Below are 16,815 nucleotides of genomic sequence, written 5' to 3' on the forward strand. Positions count from 1 at the left end.
GTATATGATGATTCCCATAGACATATCTGTAGTTTGTGCAGGCAATCAAATACTCTGTCTAGTTATCAAGCATGTCGCTTTAGATAATGGGGCACATGTTGTTCTTTGCTTCAAAATGTTTTTTCATACCAAGAGGAACAAATTCCAGTACAGATATCCACACTGCATAATTGTGTGTTTGCAAAGTAGCAAATTAGTGAAGGTTGACTTAACCAATGCCCTCTTAACAGTTGTTACACAAATAATTAAGGTTGTTTTTGCCTTGGACTTGCAATACAAAAAAAAGAAGAAGAAGAAGAGGAAAATCATGTTTATACAGTATCAACTTGGGGTGTTGAGAAAGTATGCCACTTCCAGTAGATCAGAAACCTATAAATATCTTAAAGGTCAACAGTAAGAAATTCTTACTGCTGTCTGCTTCCTGTATAGCAAAAGCCATTCCTCTAGCATTCTGATACAGTAACTGAGTCACAAATGGGGATTTAACAAATATATTATTTAAACTACAGCCCAAGATTAGGATGGAAGAGATTGACAACAAATACCAGGAGCTACATTTCAGGCTATATTTCAGAGGAAGGAACTGGGAAAACCACCCCTGAAGATTCTTTGGCTAACAAAACCCTATGAAATTCACGGGGCCATCATAAATCAACAGGAGACTTAAAGGCACATATGTAAACACACACATATTGAAAATGAAAATCTTGAATTAGGTGGCCAGTTAAACTAGTGGTCCATTTTGCCCAGAACCTTGTATATCTGATAGTTCACATCTGACCATGCATCTTTGGAGGTCACAATTGCAATCAACTCATCTAATTCAACTGAGACTATAATTATGCAGAATACATCAGTTGAGGCACTTTATTAATAAGTAGTAATATCTTTTGAAAAGAGGGGAGTCCTTAATTGAGTTTGTGAGTGATACAAAATGAGGAGAGGCACCCAACACATTGGAAAATAGGAACAGAAGCTAAGTTTATTTGATTAACTAGAAAAATGAGTGGAATTTAATAGAATAAATTTCAACAACAACTGGGGACCAAGCCCAATATAAACAAGGTTACAAAGAACACAATTAAAAACTTATGCAGTAAAGTATATGTTCTAGATTTAGGACCAAAAATTAAAATGTATAGTTACAGGAATACTTTACAGTTCTACATATGGAAGGGAATTTCTACATATGGAAGGAGTTTGGGATTATTGTTAATGATAAATTGAACCTCACCCATCGGAGTGGGTCCCTTTCTTTCCCAACTTGAATTCCCCGTTGTCCCCGCATTTTCATTGCTCTGGTTGCTGTTTCCAGTACTAGTTTTGCTGGATTTTCTCATGACACCATTAATCGAAAATATACAAAGCTAAGTTTGCTGAATTTTCTCAGAGCTGGGCCTCATGGACCATCTATTCCATCCTTAGCAAAAAGAACCCCACCAGAAAAGTTAATGAAAGTTTATGAAAAGTTTATGAACTTTAGCTGGATAACTTGTTTCTCCTACTAATTTTTAGAGATAATGCCTGAATATGAAGGTTGCATGTTGTAACTATATGGAAGTTGCTCTTCCCCGTTTTTTCTACTTTGATATGGAAAACTCACTGGTGGCATAGCAGGTTAAACCACTGAGCTCCTGAACTTGCTGACCAAAAGATTGGTGGTTCGAATTTGGGGACTGGGGTGAGTTCCCGCTCTTAGGCCCAGTTTCTGCCAACGTAAAAAAGTAAAGGTAAAGGTTTCCCCATGACATTAATTCTAGTTGTGTCTGACTCTGGGGGGTAGTGCTCTTCTCCATTTCTAAGCTGAAGAGCCAGCATTGTCCGTAGACCCTTCCTATGTCCTGTGGCTGACATGACTGCGTGGAGTGCCATTACCTTCCTGCCACAGCGGTACCTATTGATCTACTCACATTTGCATGTTTTCAAACTGCTAGGTTGGGAAAATCGGGGGCTAACAGCGGGAGCTCACTCCACTCCCTGGATTTGAACTGCCAACCTTTCACTCAGCAAGTTCAGCAGCTCATCAGTTTAATCTGCTGTGCCATTAGGGGCTCCTAGCCACCTTGCAATTCGGGAAGGTAACGGCACTCCATGCAGTCATGCTGGCCAAATGACTTTGGAGGTGTCTATGGACAACGTCGGCTCTTTGGCTTAGAAATGGAGATGAGCACCACTCCCTAGTGTTGGACACAACTAGACTTTATGTCAGGGAAAACCTTTACCTTTACCTATGGAACATTTGCCGACATAACTGATACTGGAGAGAGTAGTGAAAGCGTATTTTAAAATACATAGATAACATGTATAAATACTGTCCATTTTGTATCAATAGTTTGTGATGAAAATGTCGTTAGCAGTCTGGATACTTGATTGAATTGTGTTAACAATCCAAAGGAGTAAAATATCCTGACATCCTTTATTAATGGCTGCTTATTCCATCAAACACAACATGATTCCAGTTTGATTTCTATTATTTATTATTTTGCTATTGACAGAAGGTATTTTTACTCAGCCAGGAATTAAAGCTTCGCACATGTACAGATTGTGGAGCATATGTCTACCTTGTGCTTGGCAGAGATAATCTGTCACCTGTGGTTCCTTCCTCCCCCCGTCCATTAAGATAAAATACAATGATTTAAATATATAAGGGAACGTATGCGAAAGTCATTTGGGCTGCAGTCCTGTACTACCCTATTTCTAAGTAAACTCTTTTGATGTCAGAAAAATTTATATCTCCATAGACATGTATATATTGTTGTGTTGTTGGTCAGTTTGTTCCATCTTAGTGGAACAAACTTGAGTAACAACACAAGTTAGAAGTTTTAAAATTGAGCTTGTGATTATTTTAATATTGTCGTTTTAAGAGTAGATCACCTAGTTTTATTGTAAGTGACATTGAGCATTCTTGAGCAGATGGCCAGTTAAACCATACTTGAAATAACTAAACCTTTGTACCTTCTAGTTGACTCTGACTTCTGGTGACCTAAGAAAAATCTATCATGGTGTTTCCTTGGCAATATTTATTCACAGCGGAAGGACATGTCATTGGCTTCCTCTGAGACTCAGAAAGTATGATTTGCTCAAGGTCACTCAAAGGGTTTCCAGGACTGAGCTAGGATTCAAACTCTTGATTTTTTTAAAAAAATGCAGGACAGTTCAAAAGCTAATTTGAATTAGAAGAGTTTGTTGTACATTTGAGTAAGTATATTATTTATTTATTTATTTACAGCTTTTATATTCTGCCCTTCTCACCCTGCAGGGGACTTAGGGCGAATTACAGTGTACACATATATGGCAAACATTCAATGCCATTTTTTGATATACAAACATATACAGACATAGACAGAGGCTATTTAACTTTTTTTTCTTCTGGCCACCAGGGGAGCTGTCGCTTTCATTGTCCATCTGCGACACTGATGAAGCACTTCCGCATTCCCACATGCTTCCCCGCTGGAATGCTTTGCTGGAGTCTTCTTTATGGCCTCATAAATCAGTTAATTTAACCTCCCCACACTTTAAGGTGGTACCTTATTTTCTTACTTGACAGATGCAACTGTCTTTCGGGTTGCAAAGATCGACAACAGGCTACACACAATTGGTTGGAAACCCACTCCAACCCGGGCTGGCTTCGAACTCATGACCTTTTTGGTTAGAGTGATCTTAATGCAACTGACAGCCAGCTGCGCCACAATCCCGGTGCTATATGATGCATATACTTTCTTTAAAGGACCAAGCTGTGGCACAGCTAGTTAGTAGCCAGCTGCATTAAATCACTACTGACTGAGAGGTCATGAGTTCAGCCCGGGTCAGAGTGAGCTCCTGACCATTAATAGTCTAGCTTGCTGTCAACCTATGCAGCCTGAAAGACTGTTGCATCTATCAAGTAGGAAATTTAGGTACCACTTTATGTGTGGAGGCTTATTTAACTAATTCACAACACCACAAAACCTTCCAGCAGTGTGTGAAAGAATGAGGAAGTACTCCATCAAGGACTCGGTGTTCAAAGTGGGCAATGAAGCAGTAGCTCCCCCTGTGGCCGGAATCGAGCATACCTTCATGAAGCTGGAAAAACTGGAATGTTAAATTGCCTCTGTGTCTGTCTGTATGTGTTATATGTCTCAATGGCATTGAATGTTTGCCATGTGCATTGTAATCCACCCTGAGTCCCCTGCAGAATGAGAAGGGAGGAATATAAATACTGTAAATAAATAAATAAAGTCAAAGTAGCTCTAATGCTTCCAAAATGTAGATTGTAATGGTTTAGAAATACATTTTTAAGAGGTCAAATCCACTTTGGTACTGCTTTTGAGTTATTGTGAAATGATTTGCTACAGGAGGAACTTAAAACATTCCCTGAAATGTAGGTCACATTTTTATGTTCCAAGATCTTCAATCAGAAATCAACAAAACATGAACAGTTCGAACTTTTTCTTTGGAAGTTTTTCATTAGCTCTTGGTGACACGATCTGTAATAATGGAAACCTATTTTTAAAAATCTTATCTCACTGTATGTATGTGTATTTAAGAGTATATTGATATGATACTTGTAAGTGCTGATGAGGCCTTTCCTTCTTTTATTTTTCTAGTGAGGATGAAATGGAAGAAACAAATGGAACTAACCCTATTGACATTGAGGTTGAACAAAACAAGGAGAGCAAAAAAGAGGTATTTTTCTAATAATGTTTTCACATATCAGTTCATAAAACATAAACCCAAAATGAAACAAAAACACTGCCGATGTGTTTCATGCTAGGTTTTAATTGCAATATCTCTAGCTGTTGCTTTGTCAGTACCATAACCATATTAGTATATTTAATATATTTTTCACATTTGAAAAACATGCCTTGAATAACCAAAACTGTTTATGCATCTCAGGTTCATTCAGAGTCAACGCATTGCTTGCTGTTTGTTGAACCATGCCACCTCCATGTATTCAATTTTGATCCCATTTTGAAGCTCTGTGGTTTTTTAGGCTAATAGCATTGGCTAACCTAGAAGCCTTTAGGAATTTGCATTTCATCAGGACTGGGATCTGAACGCCTTCTTTCTGTACTTGTTTGTTGCTTTACCTTGGTTGTTTATTCCACATAAGATACATTTTATATGCAATGTGTAAAAGGTCAGTGTGTATATTTGGGACCCTCTGCATTATTTAGCAAATAGATGTGGACTTCCAGTTGCTTTCAGTTTTTTAATAAAAATATCATTAATAGTCCATGCAGTTCTTACAGGGGTAAAACATTGGCTGCTAGACCCACCGAAGTTCTTCTTCTTTGCATTACATTGTCTCCACTTTATCATTAGCATTTTTTATTATTATTATTATTATTATTAAACTTTATTTGTACCCCGCTAGCATCTCCCGCAGGACTCGATGCGGCTTACAAAGGCTAAGGCCTCAACAAACAATACAACAATACAAACCTAGGCAAATTAAAAACAAAGCAATCTAAAACAACAAGCAATGAACAATCCACTAAGACACAATAAAACTGGGCCGGGCCAGAGTAAGGGTACAAGGGTTAAAAGTGCTGATGTGACAGGTGGGAATGAGGCTTATGGACAAGTGCAGTGTGCAGTGTGCGGCAATCTTGGCTTTAATAAAGTGCTTGTGGGACTTGGTAATGGAGGTTTCCTATTCGGGAAAGGCACATTGGAACAGCCAGGTCTTCAAGTTCTTTCTGAAGGCTGCCAATGTAGGGGCCTGTCTAAGATCTTTGGGGAGGGTGTTCCAGAGTCGGGGGGCCACCACAGAAAAGGCCCTGTCTCGTGTCCCCACCAAACGCGCTTGCGACGCAGGTGGGATCACGAGCAGGGCCTCTCCAGATGAACGAAGAGAGCATGTGGGTTCGTAGACGGAGATGCGATCATGCAGGTAGGCTGGTCCCAAACCATTCAGGGCTTTGTAGGTAAGCACCTGCACCTTAAATTGGGCTCGGTGTATAAACAGCAGCCAGTGGAGCTCCCTGAACAGGAGGGTTGACCTCTCTCTGTAGGGAGCGCCAGTCAACATCCTGGCTGCTGCTCATTGAACCAATTGGAATTTCCGAGCCGTATGGGAAGGGGGATACATTTTGATGGACACAGAAAATGGAAGAGTAGAATCCGTTTTGAAAGTAAATTTCTCATCATTTAGAATAATAGAACCATAGGATTGTAAGAGACCCCCAAGGAACATTCAGTCCAACCCTGTTCTGCAATGCAGGAAAATACAATCAATGTACCCTTGACATATGGCCATCCAATTACTGTTTAAAAGCTTCCTAAAGAAAAAGACTCTGTCACATACTCTAAAAAAGAGCTTTCCACACTATGGTTGTTGTAGGCTTTTCGGGCTATTTTGGCCATGTTCTAGAGGCATTCTCTCCTGACGTTTTGCCTGCATCTATGGCAAGCATCCTCAGAGGTTGCCATAGATGCAGGCGAAACGTCAGGAGAGAATGCCTCTAGAATATGGCCATATAGCTCGAAAAACCTACAACAACCCAGTGATTCCAGCCATGAAAGCCTTCGACAATACATTTCCACACTATGTTGCAACATGTTAGTATGGTGACTACAGTGTATAGGCGTGTCACATGAACATAATGAGAAACCTCAGAGTCTATGTGATATCAGCAATAAATCATATATTAAAAAAATAATGCAAGGTTTTACTGAGATAAGTTTTGTTGCCATACATTTTGTTAGTACAATTTGTATGTGTGTCCATATATCTTTTAAAGAGTTGGCTTTATCTCTGGTTTGCTAGTAAAATGAATCACTATGTTGCAAAATGATGCATGGTTCAAAAGTGTGTCACTGACATGAAATTTTTGGAAAGTTTGGCTCTGAGGTCTTCTCTCCACTGCATTCAAAGGCATGGCTGGCATGGGAACACAGAAGATGGTCTTCTCTGTGGCAACTCCCACACTTTGAAACTTCCTCTCAGGGGAAGGTAAAATAGCTTCCAGCAGCAGGTTAGGACCTTTTGTTTCTGGAAAGCTTTTGGAAATCGATTTTGACCAAAAAATCATTGTTGTATTACTTTTACTTTATTATTATTTATTTACTTTGCTTATATACCGCTGTATCTCAAGCCCGAAGGCGACTCACGGCGGTTCACAAACAGTAAAAACAGTAGAAACAGCAGTGATTCCATACAACATATAACAATTGACTTAACACATTATCCATAAATTACCAATAAGCAATTACAATGCACAATTATTACAAAAAACAACCGTACCCAATCTTCTCATCATCCAAGCGTAGTCCAGGTTCGTCGTCCATTGTTCCATTCCTATGTTCCATTACCAGATTGCACTAAATTACTCAAACGCCTGCACAAACATCCAGGTCTTCACCTTTTTGCGGAATACCATTAGAGATGGTGCTAGTCTAATGTCCGTAGGAAGGGCGTTCCACAGCCGAGGAGCCACCACCGAGAAGGCCCTATCTCTCGTCCCCGCCAGCCGAGCTTGAGAAGCAGGCGGGATCGAGAGCAGGGTCTCCCCGGAAGATCTCAAACTCCTGGTGGGTTCATAGGCAGAGATGCGGTCAGATTGGTAGCTTGGGCCGGAATCGTTTAGGGCTCTTGCTATTTCATACTATTATTTTGTGTGTGTTTTGACTACACTTGACCCTTCACATGTGTGGGTTTGACTTTTGCAGATTTAATTATCTGCGGATTTGATTAATATGTTTTTTCTTGGAATTTCTAGGTCTCCCAGCACAATTCTGTGGTTCACTTCCACCAGAAGTCATGCTGGAGGACTTAGAGCAGTGGTTCCCAACCTTTTTTTGACCAGGGACCACTCTCCAACATTAGTACCAATAGGGTTACAAATCTGTTTTTGGTCAACTTTAGATTCCGGTTAGTTATTTGGGGTGCTGATTCAGCAAATTGCATTGGATAGACCACATCAGCTCTAGTTTCTGATACAGAACATATGCTATCCGGTAATCACCATCTGCTTGCCCACAGAAAACCATATTTAATAATTTAGAGCTGATATGGTAATAGTAATCTTTCATAATCTTTTGTGGGTAGTCAGTCTCTCCCCTCCCGACATTCCCATTGCCTCAGCACTATAAGGGGGTTTCACCAGACCAGTTGCTCTCGTTGGCACGTGGTTTCGAGGCAGTGGTTTCATAATGGTGGGGCCGAGAACCATATTTCATTCTTGCGGACCACTGGTGGTCCACAGACCACAGGTTGGGAACCACTGATTTAGAGATTCCTAGAAAGAGCACTTCTCTAGACATTTGTGGGTCTTCCAATGGGATTCTGTCATGAACTGCAAGTAGAGATTGACTAGAGAGTTGTTCTGGGGGGCCTAGAAATTCCTGGAAAGGTGTTATTTCAAGTTAAAAGATAGTTTTAATCTGTGGGTTTTCCACCTTTCCAGCTAACTGTATATAGTTTTTATTGTATTCTGGGAGGAAGACAGAACATGAAGTGCTGGATAGATGGATCACTGGGTTGGGAGAGAGAGAAATTTTAATTTAATAATATACAAATATTGTGTTGCATCTAGATCCTAGGACACACAAAAGTGTTATTATCAAAATATTTGTATTTGGCTCATAGCCAGTTCAACGGAAATTGTGAGCTGGTGTTATGAATGCGCTGCTATGTTTACTGATCCTGCAGACAGCTCTTCAGCTTGTGATAAATCAGAACAGACCTGCTCTGAGTGACACTGTTAAAGGAAAACTGAGCTGGCCTCTCTATGTAAGTGAGCCTGACACCTCTGTGTCTGGTGCAGCTTTGTTTGCACACTCAGGATTCATGCTGACAGATCGGAGATTCGTATGAATGCATTCAGTCCTCCCTGGAGCCACAGCTGCAGATCTGGAGAGATGGAGCGAACTGAATGCTGCCCTTCAGGCATGTATTGTGCCCTGCCAGGCATTTGACAACTGTGCTAAGGCCTGCAAAACCAAGCCCCTCTGAGTCTTTCTATTAATGGATGGCAAACTGTTTTCAATCCAGTGGGTTGCAAAGGATAAGAAGGGTTGTAGTTATGGAGCCATTTTGCCAGATAATGTTCAAGATTATAAATGATCCCTTTCTCAGTGCAGCCCTGCTTCTAGACTGCTTATCAGAATTTTGGACTTCCTACACTGGACATATTGCAGACAGAGCTTCTTAAACAAACCCTTTCTTCTGAGAAATTTTGTGACCCTAGGATTTTTTGTGTGTGTTTATGTCAGGAGCAACTTGAGAAACTGCAAGTCACTTCTGGTGTGAGAGAATTGGCTGTCTGCAAGGACATTGTTTGATGTTTTACCATCCATGTGGGAGAGTTCTCTCATGTTCCCGCATGGAGAGCTGGAGCTGATAGAGGGAGCTCATCCACGCTCGCCTCAGATTCGAACCTGTGACCTGTCAGTCTTCAGTCCTGCCGGCAAAAGGGTTTAACCCATTGTGCCACCGGGGGCTCAATGTGACCCCAGGTATAAAGGTATATAAAATAGGTATAAAATCAAACATTTACTGATAATAAATCAGCATTTACAAGGCTTGCTAAACAAGCTAGTTTTCCTTTTTATGAAGTACAGCTGAAACATCATCTGCAGAGTCCACTGTAAACACTGCACATTGTTGAAACTGGGTAGCTTTTGAAAATCTTTTGCTCTTGCAAAATTTTCATGACCCCAACATCGACTTAAGGGGTAGGGACCTTTAGTTTCAGAAGCAGTGTTGTAGATTATGACCATGGTATTTATTTTTATTTATTTTATTTGTCGTGTCAGGGCAACCAGTCAATTATATTACATTTCTAACAGAACAAAGCAAACAAACAAACAAACAGACAAAATACAAAATTTGTGGCTTGGTAGTTGATTAAATGTCCTTTGACCAGTATCTGATCACTTGGAGTGCTTCTGGTGTTGCTTCAAGAAGGTCCTCCATGGTGCATGTGGCAGGGCTCAGGTTGCATTGCAGCAGGTGGTCAGTGGTTTGCTCCTCTCCGCATTCGCATGTCGAGGATTCCACTTTGTAGCCCATTTCTGAAGGTTGGCTCTGCATCTTGTGGTGCCAGAGCGCAGTCTGTTCAGCGCCTTCCAAGTTGCCCAGTCCTCTGTGTGCCAGTCCTCTGTGTGTCTCATTTGGTATCAGCCATTGGTTGAGGTTCTGGGTTTGAGCCTGCCACTTTTGGACTCTCGCTTGCTGAGGTGTTCCAGCGAGTGTCTCTGTAGATCTTAGTGATCATGGTGATGATATATATTATATATAATGCTGCCCCATTATAATGCTGTAAATTCTTCTGACGTTGGCTAATCATTCCTATCTCAGCCTAAACTACCTCACAGTTTTGATTTTTGGATAAAATGGGGAACGTCATGTAGGGTTCTTTTGATTTATTTGAAGAGAGCTATACTATCATTGTCCTGAATAAATTGATAAGATGACCTTTGTTTTTGATAGACTCCTGATTAATGCTGAAATCTGGAAGCAACTCCCCTGTGTCCTTAGCTTGTTCTTTTTTTTTTACATATTCCTTTCATAATTGCATACAATTAATTTCTTCAGTGGCAGGTGGATACATTTATCTGATACACCTAACGAGGCACCTCTGGAAGTAGCTTCCACTTTGGGAATGTACTGTGACACTGAGTGGTAATTAAAAACAGATTTAATCGAGATCAAATTCAGTTAAACTCTCTAGCTGCCAAATTCTTAGTTTAGGGCATTTAGGTGGCATCTCTGTCCCCGTATCTACTCTGGGAGCAATATTACAGGGACCAATAGCATTATTCACATTATCCAAGGAATGTTACCTTGTTCTTCCTCCGGTGCCATATATATCATCCTATGCTAGCAATGCCTTTCTGTATTGGACAAACAGGATAGTACCTATGAAAGAGGATAAATAAACACAAATCTGATATTAGAAATTGCAACCCCCCCCCCCCCCAAAAAAATCAGTTATGGAACATTTCAGCCTTTCTAGTAAGGATTTACAGGTTGCAGATCTTGAACAAGGAAATTAGAAAGACTAGAAAGAGAAACAGGTGAACTGAATTATATTCATAAATTCCAATGCGTTTGCAGAGGTATGAACAAAGACAGTGGCTTCAAGGCTCATTGCATATATATTCATCCAAGAATCCTTGCTATTGGACATATAACAAAAATTATCCTCTAACGGTATTAAACCCAGGGAACCTGACTTTTCATGAGCAGAATTATTGCTTTCCCACATTAATACTAAGTGATCACAGTGAAGATCTGTAAGAATTGTATTGCCTTGCCCAGCAAGGGGCATGATTCACATCCTGCTGCATCCTGTTACGTTCCATCCATCTCCCATAATGATGTAAATATCCATTATATCTAAGTCTTTGATATCACTCTATAGTGTATCTGAACACGTTTATATCCATGAAAGCTAAAATAAAAACTAGTATCGCAATGGAATAGCATGACTATTGTTTTGAAAACTACAGCAGGTGTGTTTTGCAGTGTTATGGTGACGACAGCTTATTTGACCCTAAACAATCCCTCTATTCATTACAGAATGTTGTGTTAGCTTCTTCTTTTCCCTTTTTTACAAGATTAGTCTTTATAATCCAGATTTTTAAAAAGACTTCCTGTGGTGTAAGGGATTCTAGATTTGTTTTAAACAGGGCTTGCAATCCCAAAGATTCCCCATCATTTGGGTGCCTCCATACTGTAGAATTAAAGCAGTTTTACACCACTTCAACTGCACTAGCTCAGTGCTAAGGATAACAATTTACGAGATTGTTATCCCTCCATGTCAGTGAGTACTGGTGCCTCACCAAACTACAAATCCCAGGATGCCATAGCAGTTAAAGTGGTGTCAAACTACATTTATTCTACAGTTTACAATCCTTGCTTAAACCCCCAGAGAACTTCTGCCAGTTAGAATAGACAAGACTGAGTTGGCTGGATAAGTGTTTCTGATCAGAGAGTGCAAAAGTTATTAATTTTTTGGCCCACAGCCTCAGAATTCCCTGGCCACTCTAGCCTGTGGCTCAGACAAGTAATATTTTCAAGTTCTGACCCAGAGCTCATTTTTGCAGAAAGCTGGGGGAAAACACGTTACGTGTTTTGTCAGACCAGTGCTGTGAATTCATGATACAAGAAACTACACTCCATTATCATCATATTTATTTGGGCTAATTTTCTGGCACTGCCAAAGCAATGGAAGTGCCTCGGCTGGCTGGATCTTTTAGAATAGGTGGGCAATTAGCTGAAGTCCTGAAACCCCTTTGACAGCCTTTGCCGATGACAAATGTCGGCTGTGGTTCTGCCTGGTCCCCCAAAGCCTTTGATTGCCATGCTGCCAAGAACTGTGGATGTAGCCGTGCATGGTGAAAGTCAAAGTTAATTTGTATCTGCTGCGCTTTCCAAAAAGAAACAGATGGTTGCAATGTTTGAGTTCAGGTCTCCTTTGCAGCCGAAGCAGCGTGTGTTGGATCACACAACCCCATGTTTTTCACACTCTGATAGAACTCATCTATGCCATTGATTTACCTCTACCCACCTCAGCTTCTCAAAAAGTCCCCAAGGTGTATGTGGTCATTATTTGTGTACAAGGGACAGGCAGCCCTGGATGCACTGGTTTGTGTGTGGACTTGTATGTCTGCCTGCTTGTGTGCGTTTGTACTGAATAAACAGAATGGAAACCAGTTGTTTGGCAGCAGGCTTGCATCTGAGTAGCTAGGTCCTTGCCAAGTACTTGTAGCATCATCTAGAGAGAGGTATGACTTGAAATTTGTAAAACAGCAGGAGGGAAGGACCTCCAACCTTCCACAGTGAGTTTCTGGATGTGATAGGATTAGTTGCAAGGAGGAAGCAAGAGATAAGTTAAGTATGTATTGTCGAAGGCTTTCATGGCTGGAATCACTGGGTTGTTGTAGGATTTTCAGGTTGCAAAAACCTACAACAAATTAAGTATGTTTCTCCCACTGACTGCTCTTCTATTTCAGATATCCTATATTTGTCCAGGCCCCCTTTCACAATTTGAGGACTTTGGACTTCGATACCACTTTAAGTAACATGATTGCATTCTGTGTAATCATGGCATTTGCACTTTGGTGAGAAACCAGAGCACTCAAGAAGGGAATTACAACTAAATATATTGTGAAACTACAGCCCTCATATTTCCATTGGCAGTTTACACTGTATAGTTATAGCACTGTTCTACCAGTTTAAGTACCATGTCTATATACTTTGGAATCATGGGTTTGGTGATGCAGCAGAGCATAAAATGACAAGTCTCATATTTCGATTGGATTCAACCATGGCAGTTCTCACATAATAATAATAATAATAATAATAATAATAATAATTTATTTGTACCCTACCACCATCTCCACAAAGGGACTCGGGGCAGCTAACAAAGCACTCAACATATCATCAAAAGAATACACAATTTGGCTAGATACAAACAATGGGAAACATCAATCAATAAAATTAAAAAAATTAAAAATTCTAATACACAGTCGTACTTGCGGGTCATTGAGTTTCTTCAAACATGAACTAAAGTGCAGAATAACAATGGTCAGCATCTCACATGATTATAGTACACTACTCCAGGTCAAAGGCCTGTGTAAATAGCCTTGTTTTTAATCTTGTGCGGAAGGTTTGGAGATTTGGGGATAATCTAATCTCTCTAGGGAGGGAATTCCAGAGCCGAGGAACCACCACCAAGAAGGCCCTCTATCTCATACCCACCACCAAGAAGGCCCTCTATCTCGTCGCCACCAACCACACTTGTGGCGGTAGTGGGACTGAGAGAAGGGACTCCCCAGCAGATCTCTAGGCTCTCACTGGTTCATAGAAGGAGATGCGGTCTCGAAGATAGGTTGAACCAAAAGCACTGTAGGGCTTTGTAGGTATGAATCTGCATTTTCTAGTTATTACAGCAATGTTATACCAGTTTAACTACCATGCCTGAAACCTGCAGAATCATGGGATTTGTAGTTGGTGAGGCACTAGATCATGAAATGCAAAGTCTCTTATTTCCATTGGATGCATTTGCTAGTTATTACAGCAGTGTTATACCAGTTTAACTACCATGCCTGAAACCTGCAGAATCATGGGATTTGTAGTTTGGTGAGGCACTAGATCATGAAATGCAAAGTCTTTTATTTCCATTGGATGGAACCATAGCCATTCACGCTGTTCAAATATAGTGCTTTGATACTAGACTAACATGACTTTGAAAAGAAATAGAAGTCTTCTAGGTATGAATGGTTTTCACTGTCTCGTTTTCTGCAGTGCTGAAAATGAGAAGGCTGAAGGAAAGTGTCATTTGATTGGCAGGATTCTTATTTGTGGGACAATGCTCTCCTTTTGCTGCTCTCTCGTTGCTAAATTTTTGACCCAGGGCTTTATTTTGACCACTTCTTCTTTAAATTTGTATCTCCATCACTTCTTGAGCAATAAGGACATTTTCACATTGGAGTATGGTTGAACATCCCTTATCTGGAATTTAAAAATCCAGAATACTCCAAAAGCCAAAATGGTCCATATGGATGGCTGACGTAGTGACATACTTGCATTTTGATGTTTCAAGGTATGCAGACATTTCATGACCAAAGGTATTACAAATATTATATTAAATTACCTTCAGGCTATGTATAAAGGTGTACATTAAAGATAGATAAAGGTTCGAGGTGGCAACCAGAGCTGCCAGTGCAGAGTTAATCTCTCTGCATATCTGTAGTTGTTCAGATGATGCAAACCAAAATTATCCTGTGAGATTAATCTGTATGGGGATATACAGAACAATTTGCCCCTTTCCCGTCATCTTTTTTCTAGAAGTGACATGGTCATGTTTCTTTCTTTCTTTCTCTCCCTCTCCCTCTATTTTAATTAAAAATTTGATTAACTCAGACTTCACCACTTTATCATTTTGTTAAATGGTATTAAAAATTAATATGATGATAGGAACAATTTTTAAGGATTACACGTACCATGCGAACCAGTGTGGGGCAGTGGTTTGAACAGTGGACTGTGACGCTGGAGACCAGGGTTCAAATCTGCACTGGATGGCTTTGGGAAGCTACATTCTCTGCATCTGCACTCTTTAATTTAATACCTTCTGGATTTCACACTTCTCTAAATTTTGCAGTGCAATCCATAGTTTGTTTGTTTGTTTTTTTGTCGTGTCAGGAGCAAGTTGCTTCTGGTGTGAGAGAATTGGCCGTCTACAACGACGTTGCTCAGGGGACGCCTGGATGATTTTGATGTTTTTATCATCCTTGTGGGAGGCTTTTCTCATGTCCTCGCATGAGGAGCTGGAGCTGATAGAGGGAGCTCATCCGCCTCTCCCCGGATTCAAACCTGCGACCTGTCAGTCTTCAGTCCTACCAGCACAGGGGTTTAACCCACTGCGCCACTGGGGGCTCCGCAATCCATAGTGTATCATAGTGTATCAAGTGTATCATAGTGGATATTAAAACATGATTTTTTAAATAGTTATAATGTTTAGAGATTTATATTTTCATAGAATCATAGAGTTGGAAGAGACCACAAGGGCTCCCCATTGGACAGAAACTCACAATCAAAGCACCTCTAACAGATGGCCAGCAAGCTTTTGCTTGAAAACTTCCAGAGAAGGAGACTGCACCACACTCCAAGGCAGCAGCATATTCCACTGCTGAACAGCTTTTATTATCAGGAAGTTCTTCCTAATGTTTAGGCGGATCTTTCCCCCTGCAATTTGAACCCATTGTTTTGTCTTCTAGTCTACAGAGCAGCAATAAAACAAGCTTGCCCCCTTCTCAATTTGTGACATCCTTTCCAAAATTGTATAAGAATACTTCATTTGACCAATGATAGTAAAAGTAAAGGTAAGGGTTCCCCTTGACATCAAGACTAGTCGTGTCTGATTCTGGGCAGTGGTGCTCATCTCCATTTCTAAGCTGAAAAGCTGGTGTTGTCCTTGGACACCTCCTAGGTCATGTGGCAGACATGACTGTACGAAGCACCATTTCCTTCCCGTCAAAGCGGTACCTACTCACATTTGCATGTTTTTTAACTGCTAGGTTGGCAGAAGCTGGGGCTAACAATGGAAGGTCACACCATTCATGGATTTGAACCGCCAACCTTCTGATCAGCACGTTCTTCGGCTTAGCGATTTAACCTACGGAGCCACTACAACACATGATTGCCATGTTTCAATAGTTGAAAGGATATCGTATTGAAGATGGAGCCAGCTTGTGTTCTGATTCTCCATAGACTAGGACAGAGAGCAATGAATTCAAACTGTTGGAAAAGAGATTCCATCTAAAGATTAGGAAAACCTTGCTGATAGTCAGAATTGTTTGAGGGAGTGTGGTGACATCTCCTCCTGAGGCTTTTAAAAAGAGGCTGGATGGCCATCTGTCCAGACTGCTTTCATTGTATATGACAGAATGGGGTTGGATTGGATGGCCCTTGTTGTGTCTTCTACACATTTTCCATTGCAGGAATATTTCCCGGTTTCCACAATTGTTGGCTTGAGATTACTAGCCAGCTATTGAATATGGTAGCCGCCTTCGCCCAGTTAAAGGGATGTGTATGCTGGGGGCGGTGAGGTTTTTTATTTCATTTATCCTGGCATATGGAAAAGCCAAAAGATATCTGATGTCTGTCTCATCGCTCAGAAAACACACCTGCTTTTTACTTGCTCCAAACCAGGTGCCAATTTGCAATGATAAGGGCTGATTAAAGACAATTAAGTTAGAAATTTTCTAATGGAAAAGGCAACTTGATTAAATTTATTTTAACGTGATTGACTTAACTGGACTTTCAGCATGAATTTAATTTCAGAATTAAGCTATTAATTAATTAAATGTGAGGATATGTCA

At 40.5% G+C, this 16,815-nt stretch overlaps 1 protein-coding gene across 2 annotated transcripts in view; it reads left to right on the plus strand.

Annotated features, from left to right (window-relative positions):
• Positions 1–16,815, plus strand: part of RCOR1 (REST corepressor 1) — a 172,874-nt gene that overhangs the window by 133,379 nt on the left and 22,680 nt on the right. For both annotated transcript variants that reach the window (XM_060755128.2, XM_060755136.2), the window contains exon 7: positions 4,587–4,665. In XM_060755128.2, the coding sequence (XP_060611111.2) occupies positions 4,587–4,665 (79 nt within the window). The remainder of the gene's footprint in view (positions 1–4,586; positions 4,666–16,815) is intronic.

The sequence above is a fragment of the Anolis sagrei genome, chromosome 1 (genome assembly GCF_037176765.1).
Source record: "Anolis sagrei isolate rAnoSag1 chromosome 1, rAnoSag1.mat, whole genome shotgun sequence".
NCBI classification, from domain to species: domain Eukaryota; kingdom Metazoa; phylum Chordata; class Lepidosauria; order Squamata; family Dactyloidae; genus Anolis; species Anolis sagrei.